The sequence below is a fragment of the Acanthaster planci genome, linkage group LG03 (genome assembly GCF_054643075.1).
Source record: "Acanthaster planci isolate LZ-2023a linkage group LG03, COTS_SCS, whole genome shotgun sequence".
NCBI classification, from domain to species: Eukaryota; Metazoa; Echinodermata; class Asteroidea; order Valvatida; family Acanthasteridae; genus Acanthaster; species Acanthaster planci.
The window spans coordinates 6,979,047-6,998,403 of record NC_141779.1 but is presented as its reverse complement, the minus strand read 5'-3'; the positions used below and the strand labels follow the sequence as shown (position 1 = coordinate 6,998,403).

At 40.2% G+C, this 19,357-nt stretch overlaps 1 protein-coding gene and 1 long non-coding RNA gene across 18 annotated transcripts in view; one reads left to right on the top strand and one right to left on the bottom strand.

Moving 5' to 3' along the window:
• Positions 1-19,357, bottom strand: part of LOC110989512 (uncharacterized) — a 221,988-nt gene that overhangs the window by 106,814 nt on the left and 95,817 nt on the right. The gene's annotated exons all lie outside the window — the stretch shown is intronic.
• The window catches only part of LOC110989511 (uncharacterized), a 322,817-nt gene that overhangs the window by 235,985 nt on the left and 67,475 nt on the right, over positions 1-19,357 (top strand). For 12 of the 17 annotated variants that reach the window (XR_015424847.1, XR_015424845.1, XR_015424844.1 and 9 more), the window contains one exon: positions 14,316-14,533. The exons of 2 other annotated variants lie outside the window; for them this stretch is intronic. Coding sequence is in view for 9 of the 15 variants with exons in the window: in XM_087134889.1 (XP_086991015.1) it covers positions 14,316-14,533 (218 nt within the window). In the remaining 6 variants the exon portion in view is untranslated. Of the gene's footprint in view, positions 1-4,847; positions 7,380-7,400; positions 7,511-12,135; positions 12,259-14,315; positions 14,534-19,357 lie in introns of those variants that run through there. 3 more of the 17 variants (XR_015424850.1, XR_015424851.1, XM_087134890.1) reach the window with 3 other exon arrangements.

Here is a 19,357-nt window from a genome sequence, read left to right as displayed (position 1 = left end):
GACCCCCCATGCCTGAGCCCACCAATGTCTGATACTTTGTCCCTGGGGGTACCCACACATGAAACAGACAACAGTGATCTCCAGGTAGTCTCCCCTCCATTTCTGGCCCCTACCCTGGTGATTACGCCACTCAAATCTGGGTGTCCAAATCCACCAAACTTTACACCGTCATGGATTCTACACCCTCCTTGTCATCCAATAACCCAGGGTTTCTCAAAGGGTTCCCCAGAAGTATATTTGTGAATCTATTCCTGTTACTACCCATCACATGCGTTCTCCTCTACAGATTATTCCACACAGCCTCGCCATGCCCTGCTCACTGTCCAGGAACAAGTTTCTTCTGACATGGGTGTTTCCAAAGTCTCTGTACTGTTACTGTTTAAAGGTCAGACAAATGTGGACTTTCAGTGAGCTCTTCCTTTTGTTGTGATTGTGCCTTGGGTCACCTCTTCTGACTGCGACGTGTGTGATTGAAACAAAGAGGAGTACTCGGTAAAGCCCTGTCTGCTTTTCAATTTAACGCTTGTGTTCATTGAGCTAGAGAACAAATTGAGATATTGAGGTGTTTTGTCTCCACTGAGGTTCCTTTGATTAATTGGAATATTAACACCTTGCTCCCGTCAGGCAGTACTATTATGAGTCTTATTTTCTTGGAGCAATGTCCTATCTTTCAACACTCAATTTTCAACTGTCAATTTTCATTTTTTTTTAATACATGCAGCCTGACTTTAATCCCCCGTGCATTACCACTGAAGTACTCCAACACAGGGATGCCAGCAGCCACTCCAGACAAAGGACAAGGCTCACTTTCTGTTTTCCAGGACTGCTTCACACACACACCTTTATTTCCTCCCGTGGCAGAAATAATAATAGTAAGACAAGTCTAAAAGACATATATGTATGCCAGAAGAGGTGGCAACACCTTAAACACAAAGCTTGTGTTAGGCGTGCCCTTAAACAAAACATACATACATGTTAATGTAAGAAATAACAAATAAATGGAGCTCTAAGCAATTATAGAGTAGTTGTTGAAGATGGACTATGAAAAGAAAAGGTTCAGTTAATATTCATGGATACAAATATGATCAGAAGTAGTCATTGTGACAATGAAAATTAAATTGCTTTACATGAGAAAGATCTTAAGTTGCCGCTTAAAGATGGTATATGATCTTGAAAATCTTAGTGAGGATGGTAGAGTATTCCAAAGTTTGGGACCAGAGTATTTAATGTTAAATTGAAAGGCAGAAGTTCTGTGTTGCTTCAACATCTTTTGCATATTGTGGAATTATGGACTGTTGCTAAGAACAACTTACATGTGACTTAGCTAGTTTTCTGACAATAACTCTTTGCTGGATCTAGGCTAAATGGAGTCTTTCTTCGCAGTCTCTGATTTATTTCATCTCTCTCTCTTATCGGCATACCTTCCTTTTTGCACTTGAAAGAGATCTCTCCCTGTTGTCCAGCCCCCACTACAGTTGTACTAGGGGCCCCTGAACAAAAAGTGTCATACCTCTATCTTCAATTAATTCCCGAGGTCTTCTTGCCTATCTACATTTACCCATTGAACTATAGTTCAGGAATGGGTGTGGTGAGCTTCCTGCTTGATAACATAAATTAAATTCCAGTTAACCCCATATTGGAAAACCTTTTATAAATTCAACTGTGGTCACAACAGATTTGGAAGACAACATGGGAACAATTCTTGTCCTTTTTCCCTTGCTCCCTGGCTGCACACACCAGTCAAATCCTGCTCTGCCCTCTTCTCAACCCTCGCAGAAGATGCAGAACTGAAGGAAATGTTGATACTGCCTCCATTCTCTCGGGTCTGATGTCAATGACTGCAATGTTTCTCAGGTGGCCTCAAGGCTGGAACTGGTAGGTACTGCCTACAGTAATAAGGTTCTGGCAAACTTCTGACCAGTGAGATGAGCACCTGTGTCTGCTATTTTGGCTATCCACTCTGATTCATGTCTGCCCTTTTGTTCAACCAAACTCATCAAATTCCAATCTTCGTTGATAACTATTACATGTACATATTTTCCTTTCATAGTAACTCAACCCCTGCCATATTCAACCCAGGCTTCGTTGGTGGATCTAAAATTGTCTTCACATTCCAGTCCACCTGTGCGATTACAAGTTCCTCTACTTTATCTGCGACAGAGGAACCTCTGAGTTCAACCCTGCCACTCTCATTGTCCTAGGGGTCCTTACTTTGGCAAATTGTTTACCACGTACTCTTACCACCTAGCCATTCCCTCAATGGAACACCCTGGCAACTGGCTCTCTGCACAGATGAGGCTGGAGCTTACTTTAGCTTTACAAACAAGCTTACCAGCTGTCCCAGATTCTTAAGCTATCTTGTGACTCTGATTTTACTAAGTTCAACTCTCGTACTCTGCCCAGGCTTGTATTGCACTAGCACATCTTCAGCCCGAGGGCAAGCCTGGTAAACCTGGTACCTCTTTGCCATCTTTATTCAAGGTCCCACCAACTGACATTCTCCTGGCCCAAATGTGTCCCGATTGTCTTCCTTCCATACACAATGGACTTCATCCAGTCACACCTTTGTTGGCAGTTGAAACTTAGGATGGACCCACAACTATTATTTTCTATTGGCCTGTGCCGAATTTATTGGAATACTTCCATTCCTGACCTTTTCAGATTTCAGGGATAGGCGTGATTTTAGATATACGCATTGCCACTTCAAGAGATAAACGTGGACCAGATTAGCATGCAGTGGTATTGTATCACTCATCCCTGGGGTGCTTTTGTTCCCGTGGTAATCTGCTTGTGCTGAATGCCACAAACAGTGGTATAATCATTCAACACAATGACATACTTCAGTCTTTTGTTCCGAGTACGGTCTTTTGTTACAAGACCCAGCACTTTTGTCTTATTTTGGGCAGCCAGGCTATGGGTATAAACCCACGGAGTCTGGTTCCAGAACCCTGGCAGCAAGTGCTTAATACGGTTTTGCAATGAGGGGTCTCATACTTAATGAGCTACCTCCAGCTCTACACCATATCTAACAGTCTCTTTCTCCGGTAGATCCTCATCATTCCACACAGTCTCACAACTTTCAGTGCGTCCTCACCTACCCTCCTCTAGGGTACAGTGCTACTCTGCACATTTTAGTGAGTGTTTGGATAGGATGAGTTCAGTGGACTCCCTCCCCCCATAGTAGTGTGGGAGGAGTCTGCTGACGAATACCTACCCAAACAGCCGCCACCCTCTTGTCCTCACTACTCCAGCTCGGACTTCACTCTCTGAAAAAGAATGACGAACATGGCAGCAGCACCACTATGCTTTGCATCATGGGCCTAGAGGGCACACTACAGTTTTACGTGAATAGAATCAGACGCAAAGGAATCTGCATATTTAGCGAATGTCTGGGTACTATTCGTTAGCAGACTCTTCCCACACTGGTGTGGAGGAGGATTCTCACTGAAAAACCATTCTTTTCCAGGGCTTTTTTCACATTGTGCCCAAAAGGGTTTTGGTTGTTTTTTGGAGATTTCTATCTCCTCCGCTTCCCCTTCCTCCTCCTCCTCCAAAAATCCATTCATTTTGTTTAGTACCTTTGGCAATTTGTATCCTCATCAAAGTTACGTCTAGCAAAGATCCTATTGCAAAGATGCATTTGAGGCGTGACGTTATGATGATGTTATTGTGTGTCACATGACAAGCCAGCAAAGTTGTTTTCTTTGAAGGCCTTTATTTCCAGAACCATTTGACTGGGTTCAAACTTGGTAAAGCCCTACACCAATTTTTGTTTTATGTGAAAATTGGAATGACATCATGGAGACTTCATCAAGGGATTTGCTATAATATTTTTGTCATATATTTATGATTTTCATAATGCTACCTGTGTTGATATTGTGAGACTTAGCTATTTAGAAGTGAATGATACTTTATACTTTTGTATTTTTTTCTATAAATTAACCCTGTAAGTGGTGGTTCACCTCTGTTGGTTACATGAATTAAATAATTGTGAAACAAACTATATTGAATAGGTGCTTACATATGACTATAAAGATAAACAAAGAAATTGACTGGAGTGAGATTTGAATAATCAAATCAATAAAAAGATGTCATCATGACATTAATTTTTCATTTATTTTCGAAAACATTTATTTGTATATGAATTGCATGTATTCCTGGCACTTGTTCAAGTCCAAATACTTTGAGACTCTGCAGATAAATTGTGTATTTCCACAAATTCAGATTCCACTGATACATTTAGGTATCAGGTGCAAGTAGTTAGCATTTATCAGTGGTCATACAAAATACAGTGGACTCAGATATGTTTGGCACAATCAGTCGTTCAGAATAATTGTTTATTGCATTGTGCTATCAGTTGATTCCATGTGAAATGTCCGTCTGAGCTGTTTTTTTTTTTTTTAATCAGTCTTTCTCAACAACAAGGTACTTATCAGCCGATGACCGAATTATCAGCATATTTTGCAATAAGATCAACACATCACATAAAAATCAAGTGATCATCCGAATTGTAGATCGTTTTTAACATAATGTCCTTTGCTTTTTGTCAAGCGTTATCAAATTTGTATGAATGACTTGAGAAATTCCTGAATCTGTTTTGTCTGAATATTTTCAGTGTTTCAGAAAAATAAGTCTCTGCAACCCCACACAAAATCTGTCAGTAATGAACAAGTTCCTTCAAGCAACTACAAAATTAACTCATAATTCATCTTTACTAGAAAATATTACAGTATGGCCTTCTTGTATTGACAACATGAGTTTAACTTTGCAGCTGATACACGTGTTAGCAGCTGTTGGTAGCAGAGTATAACTGAGTCTGGTGGACATTTCTCTCTATTGGATTTCAGCCCAGCACAGACTGCTTAGAAGATGTTACTGATGAAGGTGTGACGAGCTCAACTGAAATGTGCTATGGTCCTTATTTGGTTTAGCCATTGATACACACACTGCTCCCACTTTGATTAATGAAAGCCCCTGTAAGTCAAGATTTCACGAGTTGCATTGCAACAAATAAACATTGAGAAACATTTAAAACCTCCTTGGAAGTTAACCTGACTTAATAAGCATGCTCTCTTTTGCAACAGGTATATGAAGCATTAGTTTTAAAGTAACAAGACTTTGCTGTAGTGGCACTTGGATGTGTCATCCTCATGCAGTTCTCTCACATCTCTCCTCACCACTTACAGGTCTAACATCATTGAAACTATGCAGATCTAGTATGAAGGAGTGAGCTAGAAGTTACAGAATCTGCCACTGCTCAGAAAAGGCCAGTTCTGTGAACAACTGCTAGTTGAAGCCAAGCAGATCAATACAATGCAGAAACTTTCTGCCAAGTTCATACGCTTAGAGAGGCATTTAAGCTGCAAAGACAGCTGCAGTTTTTGACCTGTGCAAACCAACCCTTCTTGATCTTTTAGAGCCCTTATATGCAAACCAAGACAAGGATGGACCAACCTCAATTTCCCCTCAACGTCCTGCCATAGCTGCCCATCATGAGATGTCAACCAACGCACCCCTGATTCTCTGGTGCAGCATTAGTTTACAATTTGGTCAAACCCATAAAATTTTGCGCTCTTCTTTTCTGCCTCTCCACCTCACCCAGAGTTTTTACCCGGGTGATAGCCATGGCAGCCCATCTGCACTTTTCAAATGCTCTATTCTTTTAATACCCAAATTATTAGCTGATTGTGGGGCAAACCCTTAATGAAGTCAGAGCTGTCAACTCGGCTGGAGTTTCTCATCAACCACAAGAAGTAGTGACCCCTTCCCTCTTGAGAATTAGCCTACCTGGTGGCAGCACTCGACCTCTGAAGGGGAATGGCCACACCAGCAAATGAACTCTTATCTATAATCTACAGTAATGCATCACCTTATTCATGACTCAATATTGAGCACCAGCCCAAGCCTGACTCATCTCCGTGGACTGGTAGCCAGCCTGATAGACTTACTCCCACCTGCCTCCTATGCATGAGACCATTATCATTACATCTCTTCTCCTACTCCAAGCCCAGTTGGGACTCTTTCGATCTTGAGGTGTGCAACCTTTGACCATCCATCCACACTTGCCTGGTGGCCCAACAGTCATCATCTCTATATGGGTCTTTCATTCTCATGACTAATACCTGAGATTACAATCACCACTGATATATCAAAGCTCAGTTAGGGGGCCTCTCTCCCCCATTCCAACCATTGGGCAAGTGAAATCCTCAACAGCAGGGAATATACATCAACGTTCTTGAGCTACAGGGATTTTGAGGCACTGGATCATTTTCAAATGACCGTGTACGGCAAATGTCTGATTGGTCAGCCAACACAACAGCAGTAGTGTACATCAATCCACCAAGGCGACACATGGTCTCCGCAACTGTGCCTACTGATATATATACGATGATCCATATTAAACACAAGAACAAAAGGGTTTTATTGATGCTTTGAGAGCCTAGAGATGAATTCCATCATTTGTCCAGCATTGGCTAGCTGTGGACATTTGCATGTACATAAAAGCTTCATTCCTGTCCCAAGCCATTGAGTAACACATTGTCTGGGTGCACAACTATTTTTCATTCACAGGCACAGTACATGCTTTACACAAAGTAACACATAGACTTGCAGTCGACACCATCAGTGTATCACACAGCACACACACTGTCTTACTGTCCAAATGGGTTTATATCTATATGTTAGTTGTGGAAATACACTAAATATAAATTTGCAAAGGCTATTGATATGACTCTACGGAGCTGGGGAACTTTTACAACACCAACAAGTAAGTTTCTCGAGTGGCTGATTTGAGAACTACAGTTTACTGTCCCTTCAAATAGAAGATTACATTTACAACCTTGGAAGTACATGCTTACTTTTTGAAATCCCTCAGTCACCAAAGGAAATTCTTTCGTTTGGAAAGTGCATACATTTGGAATATCATCTCATTCATCAAGTTTCTAAAAAATCTGTTGGGCAAATTGTACTCAAGTTGTGATTGCTCAAGTTGTTTCTAAAAATTGTTTAATAACACATAAAGAGTTGATGTCTTGGTGACATTATCATATGTCCGCTTATAAGCAAAGGAAGCTTTTTTTAATCTTCAAAAATCTGTATAAAAAAATCAACCTTGTATTTGTGCAACTTGCTTTTTGCAGCAAGTGGTAGAATGAATCAAGTTCCTCATTTTATCCTGTGTTTGTAAAAGCATTTGACTCTTCTAGTCAAAACCAGCAGTGCCCTGTTATCCAAACATGGTAACAGATATGTATTTATGCTCTTGATATTAGTCTCTGTTCACAACTTTTACCGACTGTCACAATGAGATCACTTTTTTCTTGTATTGCGACTATTTATGCGACAGTGTAAATAAACCTGTTTATTTTCTTTCCTGGTTTGTTTTAACCCTTGTGTATAAGGGTTAGTGGATCAGATTTAATCCTGAGTGGATCAGAGTTAGCAAGACAAAGGAACATCTTCCGCATCCACACACACAGTAAACATCTGTGCTGTCTCTACTCTGGAAAGGGTAATACAAGTAATCGTTATTTGCAATAGCAAAAGTAGAAAATTTCTGGAGTACATTTCAAGAAAATTTCTGTTTGAGTTTGTTTTCAATTTGGCATGAAAGAGACAGGTCAACAACATTGACCAGCAGCAACCTTAAGTTGAAGAATGTAATTATTTTCATACTCTGATTAAAAGAATATAATATCTAATGTTATTACATTTATTGTAACATTGACCAAGATGAGGGTTAAATTTAGAATTTGAATCATTTGAGTTACTTAGATTGTTGATTTGATTTTGTTAACAGAACCATAGAGGTCTTACAGATAAAAGAGAGCAAGTGAATTGTTAAAGTGCTGTTTAAACCATATCTGACCCAAGGGCACAGCCAGTGAAAACTGAATCCTATGAAAACTGTTTACTCATTGAATAGATGCTGTAATGAGTAGTACATTGGTCAATTTGGAACATGTGACATTGATAGATGACATATATTACAGTTAGAATAAGAATTCAAATTCTGTGTGTAAGACATAGGAAACAAATATGGTTGTTATTCAAGTATACTCTTTCCATCAAGTGTGGTGCTTTATTATCACCAAATGGATTATCAGTTTCTGATCATAAGTATTTTTTAAAAGTTTGTCATTAGGCACACTCTGAATGGCTGCAAAACTTTGCAACAAATGTTGAAGACTTTGACCCAGTATTCAGTATCTTGACTTTGAGAAATTTGCAGCTTGGGGTAAGGTCTAGCAACCATGGGCATAAATCCCAGGGAATGGGGGTATATATCCAACCCCCCACTTTTTTGAGGTGGGGGATGGGCTATTTAATTCCCCCACCCCCCTTTTTTGTGAGGAAGGGTGTATTGCAACTTATAACCTTTTGAAGTATGGAAACCATGGAGGAATATCGACAAAACTAGAAAGGCTTGGTTTGGCATGTGTGGCCTCTATTTTTTCCCTCACACTTCTTGGAAATGACAGGTTTTGTTGCCAGGGAACATTTGCAGATAGCTGCGCAGATAGCTATGCAGGTCTTAAGTGGGCACTAAAGATGTCCTGGATGTCAATACTGTAACTGCAAAATTGTATGTTTGATGCCAGGCTCAAAGCATGTTGCCACATTTACGGGTTTAGTCTGATTTACATAGACATTCTGACTTCTTCAAAAAAGATTTTGATGACTGCCTTGTGGAAAATGCGCCAGGAGGAAAACTATACATCCCTTTCAGTGAGACAATGAAACATAAGCACTGCAAGAAAATTTTAGCAGCCATTCTGGTACACTGCAGGCATGTTTGCAACAAATGGATATCAATATAAGATATCCAGTTGCCATGAATACTCTAGTTGGTTGGTTTTTTGAGTTCTATGCACTTGACTTATGGTAACCCCACGAATATAAGCAACATTTTGTTTTGAAAGTGTTGCAAAAGTTTTGGTCTCCCAAATTGCAAAATTCTTGCATAGTTTTCAATCAGTGTGAAAGTTAGACTGTTAACCACTTCATGCCGGGACATTTTTCAATGTTGATGATGCTGGGCCCGCATGACTATCATTTTTTCCGTTTTCAAAATCCTTCAAAAATTTATCATTTCATTTTACGTCGTTTATAGCCGCACCAAGTAATCTTTAGGCACTACTCTAAGTTGCTAGGAGACCTTCATTGATGCCTGAGTATTTCAGCCAGCAGCCTTGTAAACAAAGCCCAGATTGTGCGGTGTTGTATAACTGTCTTTTGTTCATGAACCTGGCTTAGTGCACTACAGACCTCTTTTCAATAGGGGCCAGATTAGCGTGCAGCGGTGCCGTGTGGCTCATCGCTGCGGAGGTGGAGTGCTTTGTTCCCCCCGGTAATCCGCTCGCTCTCAATGCCCAAACCCTGGTATACGGTTTCAAAACAAAGCTGGATTATCACCTCTTTTGAAAGTGAAAAATGTCGGTAATGCCCAGCAGCCTGGTCTTTTGTTCGGAGTACGGTCTTTTGTTACAGGGCCCTGTTTCCTTTGTCCGAGTTCGGAGACCCCGGCCACCCATATAAAGCATACGTCTCCGATTCCGGAGTCCCCAGCAGGAAGTGGTTAAATATGTCATAATTTTGACCTACGATGATGAAATCACCACAGTACCATTATTCTAGGACCCACTGTATATTAAGGTCATTCCTTGGGGTAACTTGGATGAAGATACAAGATTGAAAAGTGATCAAAGTTACCCCTAGAAAAACTATGTAGAAGGACAGTGGGTTTTTAATGAATTTCAAAATTAAATAATTACTGAGATGATGATTTTATCATGTCAGTTCAATGTATTCCACCCTGAGAACAAGCTACACCTATTTACCAAATTATTTCATTTCATCAGCATAACATCACAAATATTTCTCAAATTATACGTCTTTAATCACCAAATGCCTTGTTAAAAAGAATTTTGAAAGCCCACTGCACTAATCCTACCAAATAATCACAACTTTTGTAAATTTTCTTTTGTGCCTTTTGCCATTTGTTAAAAATTTGATCAACTGTAGTGTGCCCTAAAGTGCTACAATGCAGAGCACCATTTTTTAGTACCATTGCGAATGGACATGTCATTTTGGCATCTTTGATTTTCTCAAGTCAGATTTAGATAATTTCTTTCAAGCTATGAGTACAGTACCCACTTCCTTGCTTAGAGTAGAGCGGAGGACTCTAACTTTTGCCCTCAGTATTGTTAGCTGTTTCGATCACTGGCTAAAACTGCTATTGTTTGTGTTCTCTGGTCGCGATTGTGAAGTATAAGACACTTTTCCACAAACACGAACAGAAAAACCTCAAATTGCCTTTCTTTTGCTACAGTTCTAACAATAAGCAATGTCACAGGCAGCCTGCAGCATTTGTTTTTAGAACAAAATTGGATTAAGAGGGCGAGAATGTTTATTTGTACACGTCAGTGCAACTTATGGGAGGACAGGGGTTAGGGTATTTTTACTTCATTGAAACATGATTCTTGTCAGGAAACCAGATTTTTCGGCACAAAGAACTGCTCCAAAGTACACAAGTTGGTGTTATTAAGATTAAGAGAGCCAGGTCATTAAGGTCATTAAACTTAATGAAAAATGATATATCCCACGGAATAGTAACATCATGATTAAGAAAAAACAAATTTTTAACAATAACCGGTTTTTCCATGTTTTCCTGTTTTCTTCTTTTCAAATTTTGCCTATTGACATTACACGTGGTCGTTCTACACATTACTTTTGGTCCTTGCTCTGTTCCGATTTCCTTCAAACCCTGCACACTGTCAGAGTACTACCTGGAGATGTATGCCAAACCATGACGTCACCATGACTTTTTCACCCAATTTATTATAGAATTTTGAATATTTAATTTTTCCCCATACATTTTGTACATGTTTTCAACTTCCAAAATGGCACAGACTTTGGCCACTCCACAAAATAAAACTTGGTCCAAGCAAATACCATATAGCATAGATGGCCCTAGAAGAATGACATCACTTTGACGTTATGAAATGATTTATTATTTAATTTTGAAGATTCAATTCATCCCATTGACATTGTACACATTGTTTGGACATACAAACAAATTGCCAGTTCTGATTATTCCGATCATGAAGCAAAGATTGTGCATGGGGGGGTACATCCACTTACCTCAATCAAAAATGATTCCCTCATGAACATCCATGTGCTCAGTCCCCCACTTTAACATTCCCCACGTACTCCCCATTCATTAAGATCCCAAGAGTGTGGTGCCACTGAATGCATGTACACATTTAGCTTACTGATCATGGCAGTCCAATTAGCGTAGAATCATTGCTCCAATGTACTTGACGTATACAGATGGTATTACCTGGAGCATTATGCAATTGATCCAATCTATTGCATTTGTCTTAAAAAACAGCTTGATGAACCTTGAGTAGTGATTTCCATGTCTTTCAGATGACCTGCTCTGAGAGAATGTACTAAGCATAACTTTAAAAACGTGTCAGTAATTTCATCATTACAGATGAAACATTTGAAAGGTTTATTTGATTCTTCCTGCATTTACCTTCTGAGTTTCCCAAGCTGATTCCAGGCTGGACTGCAATCACGCATCATTACCATGGATTTTTCCGTCATGCATGCATGAGGACACAGGACTCTTGGAAGCCTTATCATCATGGGATTTGGACATAACAGCTCGTTTAACATAGGCTAGCTAGTAGATATGAAATGAAAGAAAAAGACCAAACTGAAAGATCTGGAAACACCCAAACTTCATCCCTCCAAACTAGTCTGTGTCTTCAAACAAAATCCTTTGGTTTATATCAGGTTATTGAAACAGCGTATTCCAACTGGAAAAAACAGAAATCATTGAAGTATGATTTGTAATCTAAATATTGGAACCGGCAGGTTGAAATGTAGTCAAATTCAGTTTTTGCAATTAGCACGGATAGAGCTGTATTTGCACTCAAAAGGATGTTTGATTCAAACAAAAGAAATGGATTCAGATGAAATGATCGCATGCTGGCAGGCTGGTAAAGAGTTCTTTCCAAGAGAATGTGTAATTTTGAAATAACCAAAAAAAAATTTATACACTTGCCTGACCACCTGTTTTAAGGCAACAACAGGTTTATTGTGTTTGTGGTACATCCATTTGTCTAGTACCTCTCTGATATGGATGATATGGAGATATGGATGCTCCAACTTTGTGAATGGATGCAAGCTCTTTGAGGACCTGTGCTGCATTTTTTATTTGTGCATCCTCATTACCGTGGGGGAGGACAGAGGACTTACAGTGTGTAGCTACATGTACCTCTACAATTGTCACTGTGTTAACTGGGGCCTAGATGCTGCACTCTCATATGACACAATCTATGACAGTTTCCAATTTTCAAACTGATTGTCCAACTGAACATTTCAGATATGGGGCATTTTTGTCGCCTCCTGGAAGTTCTTAGTTTAATTACATTTAGGAAAGCTTATGTTGGGGCAGGAAGCTAACTTGAAGCATTTACATAAGCATGTTGCACAAAAAGAGTGCTAACATGATGTTTGTACTATTGGCCAGCTGATAATGTTTTGCATACAAAATACTCAAGTGCTCTCTGGTGACAGGTTACAGTGCATTTTTTTAATGTCTGCAGCAAATTTAAATTTGCTGTAACCACTTAAACTTAGTGGACACAACAATGTTTTTGCCGACAACGCATATGTGAAGTTGTAAGGTGATGATGTCATCAGACTGGAAATTACAATGAAAAGACCTTTACATTTTCAACAATTAGTAAAATAAAGCCATCCCAGGCAATACAATTTAGCTTTTCCTTCAAAGGCTGTTGACCGAGGCAATGGGATTTTATTGACACACCAGTATTTAAAAAAACAACAGTGATCTGTTGCCTGTGCATATGCTGTATACATACGCCATGTTGTGTGCCTATACTGTACAGCGTGGAGTGAAAGCATTTACAATTTTGGGATGGCTGCCAAATTTCCTCTGCCAATTAGCAGGGAAGGCTACCAACATTGAATAGGGCCCTCAAATCACTGTTGACGGTGTGCAAATACCACCCCGCAGACAAACAAATGTAGCCAGCAAGGATGGTATACATTTGACTGCCCAGTTCTTTATTACAAATAAGAACCCCTAGCTAAGCAAATGTGGAAGAGTCAAGGTGATCTAGAAATTTAAATTAACTTAAAAGAATACAATGGGCGAGGTGTTAACTCTGGATGTTGAAAGTGGAACGACTCACAGAACACAAAGTGTGTGGTTTAAGACAGATGTATAAGCATGTGACTAAGAGGTGAGTGAGGGCACCATGCAGTAGAGATACGCAGATGGCCTGTCACATAACGTCTAATTACGATAGACCAATTGCATCCACTAAGTCGCAGGTCCTATAGTGGGTATCAAGCATCAACAAACATGGCGACCTCCCGTAGCAAAGTGTGTCGTAAGTGTTATTTACCAAAAAAAAAGCAACAGTCAATTAAGTATTCACACTACTGATGTGCTGATTAGTATACCAAAGATCAGCTTTATTTTGGTAAACAGCTATGACACACTATACTGTGGGAGGATGCCATATTTGTTGATCTTTGATACCCACCACAGGTCATGTGACTCAATGGGTGCAATCTTTCTATTTCTTGGTTCCTTTAAATTAAAACAATAAATTGCTAAATTTGCCACCTGAAACTGAGTTCATGCATGGTCTATGGGTGAGGATGCCATTTCATACACTCCATTGGAGGCATCTTCAATGTCCCCCCCCTCAAAGTTGCAAGTTTGATTAATGGTCCTGTCATCCTTGTAAGATCTATTGTATGAACAGCTAGAAAAGCCCTTTTGAGATACGGTGAAATTGTATCAAATGTATCTTTTCACTGGATCTCATTTTTTTTGATAATGAAAAAAGGTTAATGAATATTCTATTTAGTTTCATTGAAAACAGGAGAAGTAATTCAATGCAGGAAAATTGAACAGAAATTTTATAAATTATGCCTACGTCTTCAGTGGATTAAGGCTATATTTGAGAGTCAAGGTAAAAACTGGATTTTTTATATTACATATTATTTTCCAGCCAGGGAAATAATACAAACATTGTGTTCATTTCATGTCATTCCTTTCATTGAGTTGTGAATCCAACAAAAAATCCCCCCCCCAAAAAAAATTTATATTGGAAGACTGTTGACCACTTGCTGCCAGGGTTAATTTGAAGTTGGATGACGTATACCTGGGGGATTTTCAAGATTTTCTGTTTTAAAAATTCCTTAAAAAATAAATAACTTCATTCACTGGACTTTTACACCCACGCAAACTTTATTCATACATGCAGGTACCCGTGTAAATCATCTCTGCGCAGTCAACATGCGAGATGGTTGTGCAGCCATACATCGGGCAGTCGAATGCATAGATGAGCAGAAAGGTGTAACAAATCTGCTTCTGCTGATAGCAAAGGATTGCTCTGTCATCAATTTGCAAAATTTTCAAGGTTTAAGTCCACTTCATCTAGCAGCAAAGCTGGAGAGAAAACAAATCGTGAAAACCTTAACGGTAAGAATAGACAGTCCATCAGCAATTAAATTCTCTTACCAAGATGCCACCTTGCTCACATTTTTGCACATATTGATTCTGTTTTGAACAGTAGTGTTTTGAGAACCTATTGAAGGACAGATATTTTTCACAATTAACATGTAATGGAACACACGCATAAAACAACCTCAAATTAGTTTCCAGTTTATGGACTCTAAAAACAGAATCAAAACCAGTCTTTCTATGTGTAGATGTGGGATTTTCAGAAAGCAGGGATGGAATTTGATGTATCTTCCCCATCATGGAAGAACATTTTGAGAAGAGAATTCAGGAGAGCATTTCTCCTTGTCTTAAAAATGAAATCCAATGATGTGTATGGTTACTCATGAACTGCACAAGTTATTACCATGCTTCACACATTTTTATGACCAAGACCAGAACTCTTACTGGACCACTCATCATCACCTTCCAGAGGCTATTTTTGCTTTTCACCTGGATCTGTGCACAATTCAAATACACTAGCATACTTCAGTGGAACTAACGTTAAAGTGAAATATGCATGTGCGAATATCACCCTAACTAAGACACACTATGCTGGAAAAAAGGGCGTCACACAAACATGCTGCCTTTCCCTTGCTCCTGGAATTTGAATGGTAACTGATTATTTCTAATACATGTGATAAACACAGGCGTCACGAGAGGGGGGTGTCAAATGCCCCCCCCATTGGTTAGTTTTGTTGGCAAAATCATGATCTGTCGGCAAAATAAATGAAAATGAGGAATGGGGAATGAAGATGAAAGGAAGGGGGATACAGTACACTCGTTTTGCATGATGGTCTGTTGGCAAATTTCAAATACAAATACTTGGGTTGGCTCGCTTGCCATTGTACCTATTGACGCCAGGGAGAACAAAGGCGGGCATTGCCGGGCAAGCTTTCCTGTTTAACCGTCTGAGCAGGCGCTCTATTATTTAAGCAGCCATTCATGGATAAAGGCCTAGCTTTGATACTTAACCACTCAATCAAGACCTCACGAGAATGCACTGATCAAAAAGCCAACTTCGCCAATGTGTCATACTGGGCTGACATCACCGAAACACCGATGTCTCTCAACTGGACCTGACGCTGTCGGGGTCTGCTGTGAATGACAGCAGACCTGCCCCAGTGTCAAGCCAATCTGCAACAGCCTCAACTCATCTCCTCTCCTGGCCTTCAACTGGGTATTTCTGGGAAGAGTGACTCAGATTCTGCTGGGTCCCAGCTGGGGCTGCTCCAGTCCAGCCCCCCACTGAACAGGAATCAAAAGTTGAGTGGTCCTTTGTTGTTTTGACCTGTCCAGCTTTGTCGGCAACTTTGACTGTCAGACCTCCCACAGGCAAGAAACACAAGCATAAATGCTCTTCACCTTCCTCCGCCAAGCCCAGTGCCAAGAAGACACACACCTTTAGACAACAGGACATCTGCCATGAAGACTTCTGTCTTCATGGCAGCCCGTTAATCAATTTCCAAGATGCTGTCCACTATTGCCATCTAACTTGATCAAAAACATCCACAGGCAGCTGCAGCACCAGATTTGCTACCCACGGACCTATCTCTTCCTACTGAGACACCTAAGAGAATTTGAACTGCCCAGATTCAGAATCAGCTTGGGGAAATACCCCAACTTGGACCTGAACCGGACTTACTGCGGTCAAAACAATTCTCCAACTAGGATGATGATGGTGATGATGATGATATTTATTCTCCTGGTGGACTTAGTCCTTCTCAGAGCCGGCTCTATCTTCTCCAGTGAGACATAATTTGGGTGCTTCACCTCCCATCACCCTCTCCCCTGAGAAAAACAACTCTCATACATCATTCAAATGCCATGCAGCCAGGCTCAAAATTGTGAGCCAAGTTTTCTGGAACTCCCATTAGATCACTCGTGAATCCAGATGGTTAAGACTGTTGTGAATCCAGATGTTGGCAGCCATACCCAGCTTGAGCCCAGTCCTACTTTCATTTTCCCCCGAGACAATTTTAAAGAATTATTATTAGTCCCAGGGTTGCCGGATGGTGCTAAAGATAAGATCATGGCTAATGGGGGCAAGCTCTCTAGCAAGAGCCCCTTCCATGAGAGTGTCCTGCCATGGTTTCTGATGTGCTGCCTTCCTACTCTTCTCTTGGAATACTTGGCCCATTCCTGCAAGGAGGACTCAACTGTCTCTCCTGATCTAACGACAGTGGCATTTCAATCAATGGACAAAGGCCTTAGTGCTACCTTCAAGCAATTCTCACGAATCTCCTCCTTGGCAACCTCACCCGCAAATCAAATGTCCTGGAGGTGATGAGTGTTCCTCATGAGGGCATCAAGTCTAGACTTCAAGACCCCCCACTCTACGATAAAGACCTCTTTGCCAGCCAATTCGTGAATAACGTGGACATGGAGGTGAAACGGATTGACACCATCACGAAGTTGAGCTTCTGGGAATCTGTCCCTTCAAGTACCAACAAACCCCCCCCCCCCGAGTTGCAGTGGCTGATAGAAGATCACAAAATCTGTTTTAGCAAAGCTTTGCATGTTTAAAGTGTCAAACCATATGTTCAAACAGACTTGTTGCTTCTATATAACCCATTTATTCAACTTCAATTTGATTATTGCGCCCAGATTTGGTCAAATAGATTCCAGATGCAATCAACTTGGAAAAACCTTAGAAATTAGCTGTGAGAACCACATTGGTAGGGAAGTATAATACTCTGTCCATGTCAATCAAATTATTTCATTAACTCAAATGGATGCTTTGAAATCTGAGATTTCCCTTGCATCGTGCTGTCTTAATGTACAAATGTGTGAACAATTTAGCCCCAGCCTACTTGATGGATAACTTCATTATATCAAATCATGGTTCACAATTATACTGCCCGACATGCTTTGAATTCATTGGTGGTTCCAAAGTTCAAGACAGAATATTTAAGAATCATAAGAATCAGCCTCCTTTTCTCTTGAATTTCTGTGTGGAATAACGTGGAACAGTCTGTGAAAGCTGCATCATCACTAGGCAGTTTTAAATCATCCCTGAAATCAGTCCTCAAGAGTTTTAGCTGGGTTAAATGTTTTCTTCGTCTTATGCTCTGTATTCTGGTATTTTTAAGTTCGGTTTTAATCTTGTTCTTAGAAATCTGTGTGTTTTATATTTTGTGTAATTTCCTTACATTTTATATTGTTTATTCACAATAATTTTAATGTTTTTAAGAATTGTATTCACTTGATTCAAGTGTTTATGTACTTACGTCAGGGCCCTAAGGGAGAACACCTTATGGTGAATAGATTACAATTACCCTGGATAAACATTAGAAATGAAAAATAAATTAGAAAATAATTAACTAAAAGCTTGCAACAATATTCCCAGTTACCCATCAACAATCAAGCTTGGTTTCACTGTGATCGGGGTTGTTTTTGTGAAGATAATGGCCTCTAAAAACAGCACCCATTAGCTGGCCAATCATGACGACATTGCCATGCAACCCAAATACCCTCATCTACGAGCATTTACACATTGAGCTAAATAGAACATACATTTGCAATGATATATTCACAAATAGATGAAAAATACTCAAAAACAATAATAAATTGCACGATGACAGTACCAGGATGGCATTTCATTACTGTAATAACTCGCAGGACTTTGTAGGATGATGCCTGATTCAGATGATTTAAGTGGATCTGGGTTGCATTTATTCAACAGCAATTAAGCAAGATTTTACAATCTTCTTTTTGTAGACTGGTTGGTAGAGGGTGCTAATCCAATTATTGTTACACCTTTCCTTTCATGAAAGAGACCCCCCCTTTTTTTTACTGCTGAACATTACAATCCAGAGTTTCATTTTTTAAAGAATGACAACATAACTCTAACAACATGTATAATAAGCAACTTTTGTGATAAACAATAACAATATCTGAAATGGTCTTTCTTTCTAGAGTCCATTGTCTAGTCATTGAGTTGTGATGCATTGTTCCAGATATTTTGGGGTTGCATGGATTCTGTTGCTTCTTCTCAAGATGGTTGGTTGTGTGTCAGGTGGTGAACTGGGTGCTCAACTGTTATCGATCTGTGGAGAGGTCTGTAGCTGCAGATCTTTCCGCTGCGATGCTGTCTAAACAGTGTCACTTTGTGGAGCAGCTTGCGGGTCTTGTGCAGGAATTGTGTTTGGCCTGTTTCTGGGCTGTGACATCCTGCATGATTTTGGGTTTGAGCAGTTTGGTAGCTACAGGGATGTCAGTCTTAGTATGATGAGGGAAGCACTGTGCAGGTGAACTGGTAGGTCCCTCAGTCGGTGTGTTGCACCAGTTGAGTAGGTTTAGGTAGAAGTCACTGCAGATGTGTTGGGTTTTGTTGATTAAGCACTTAGCAATCTTGACAGTTTATTTACCTCTCTTAAAGCCATATCACCCTTGGGGAACTTCCTTAAATACAAATTTTCGGGCATCTCCTGCCCCTCGTCAGGTAAGAATGCTTGAATGTGTCCTTGAAGAACAATCCAATCCAATTGTGTTTCCCTCAATGAGCCGTGATGCGCAGGACCCCCGGGCACACGTTAATGCACTTCCAATCCCATGGAAACCAGGGTCTTCCATTTTGCATCCTTCAGCTATCTATGGTTGTCCGTTCATTCCTCCTTTCTGTTTATTTCAGGTTTAAGTTCTTTAATATACGCTGATTCCATTACCTGCCTGAGCATCACGTCACCGGGGCACTTGTTCAATATTTTTACCTCAACTTCTTGAGACTGCCCCTCATGTTTCTTTTGCATGTGTTTGTCCAGTGCCGATGACTCCCCTCACGTGTTCCTGAACCCTCCCCCCAAG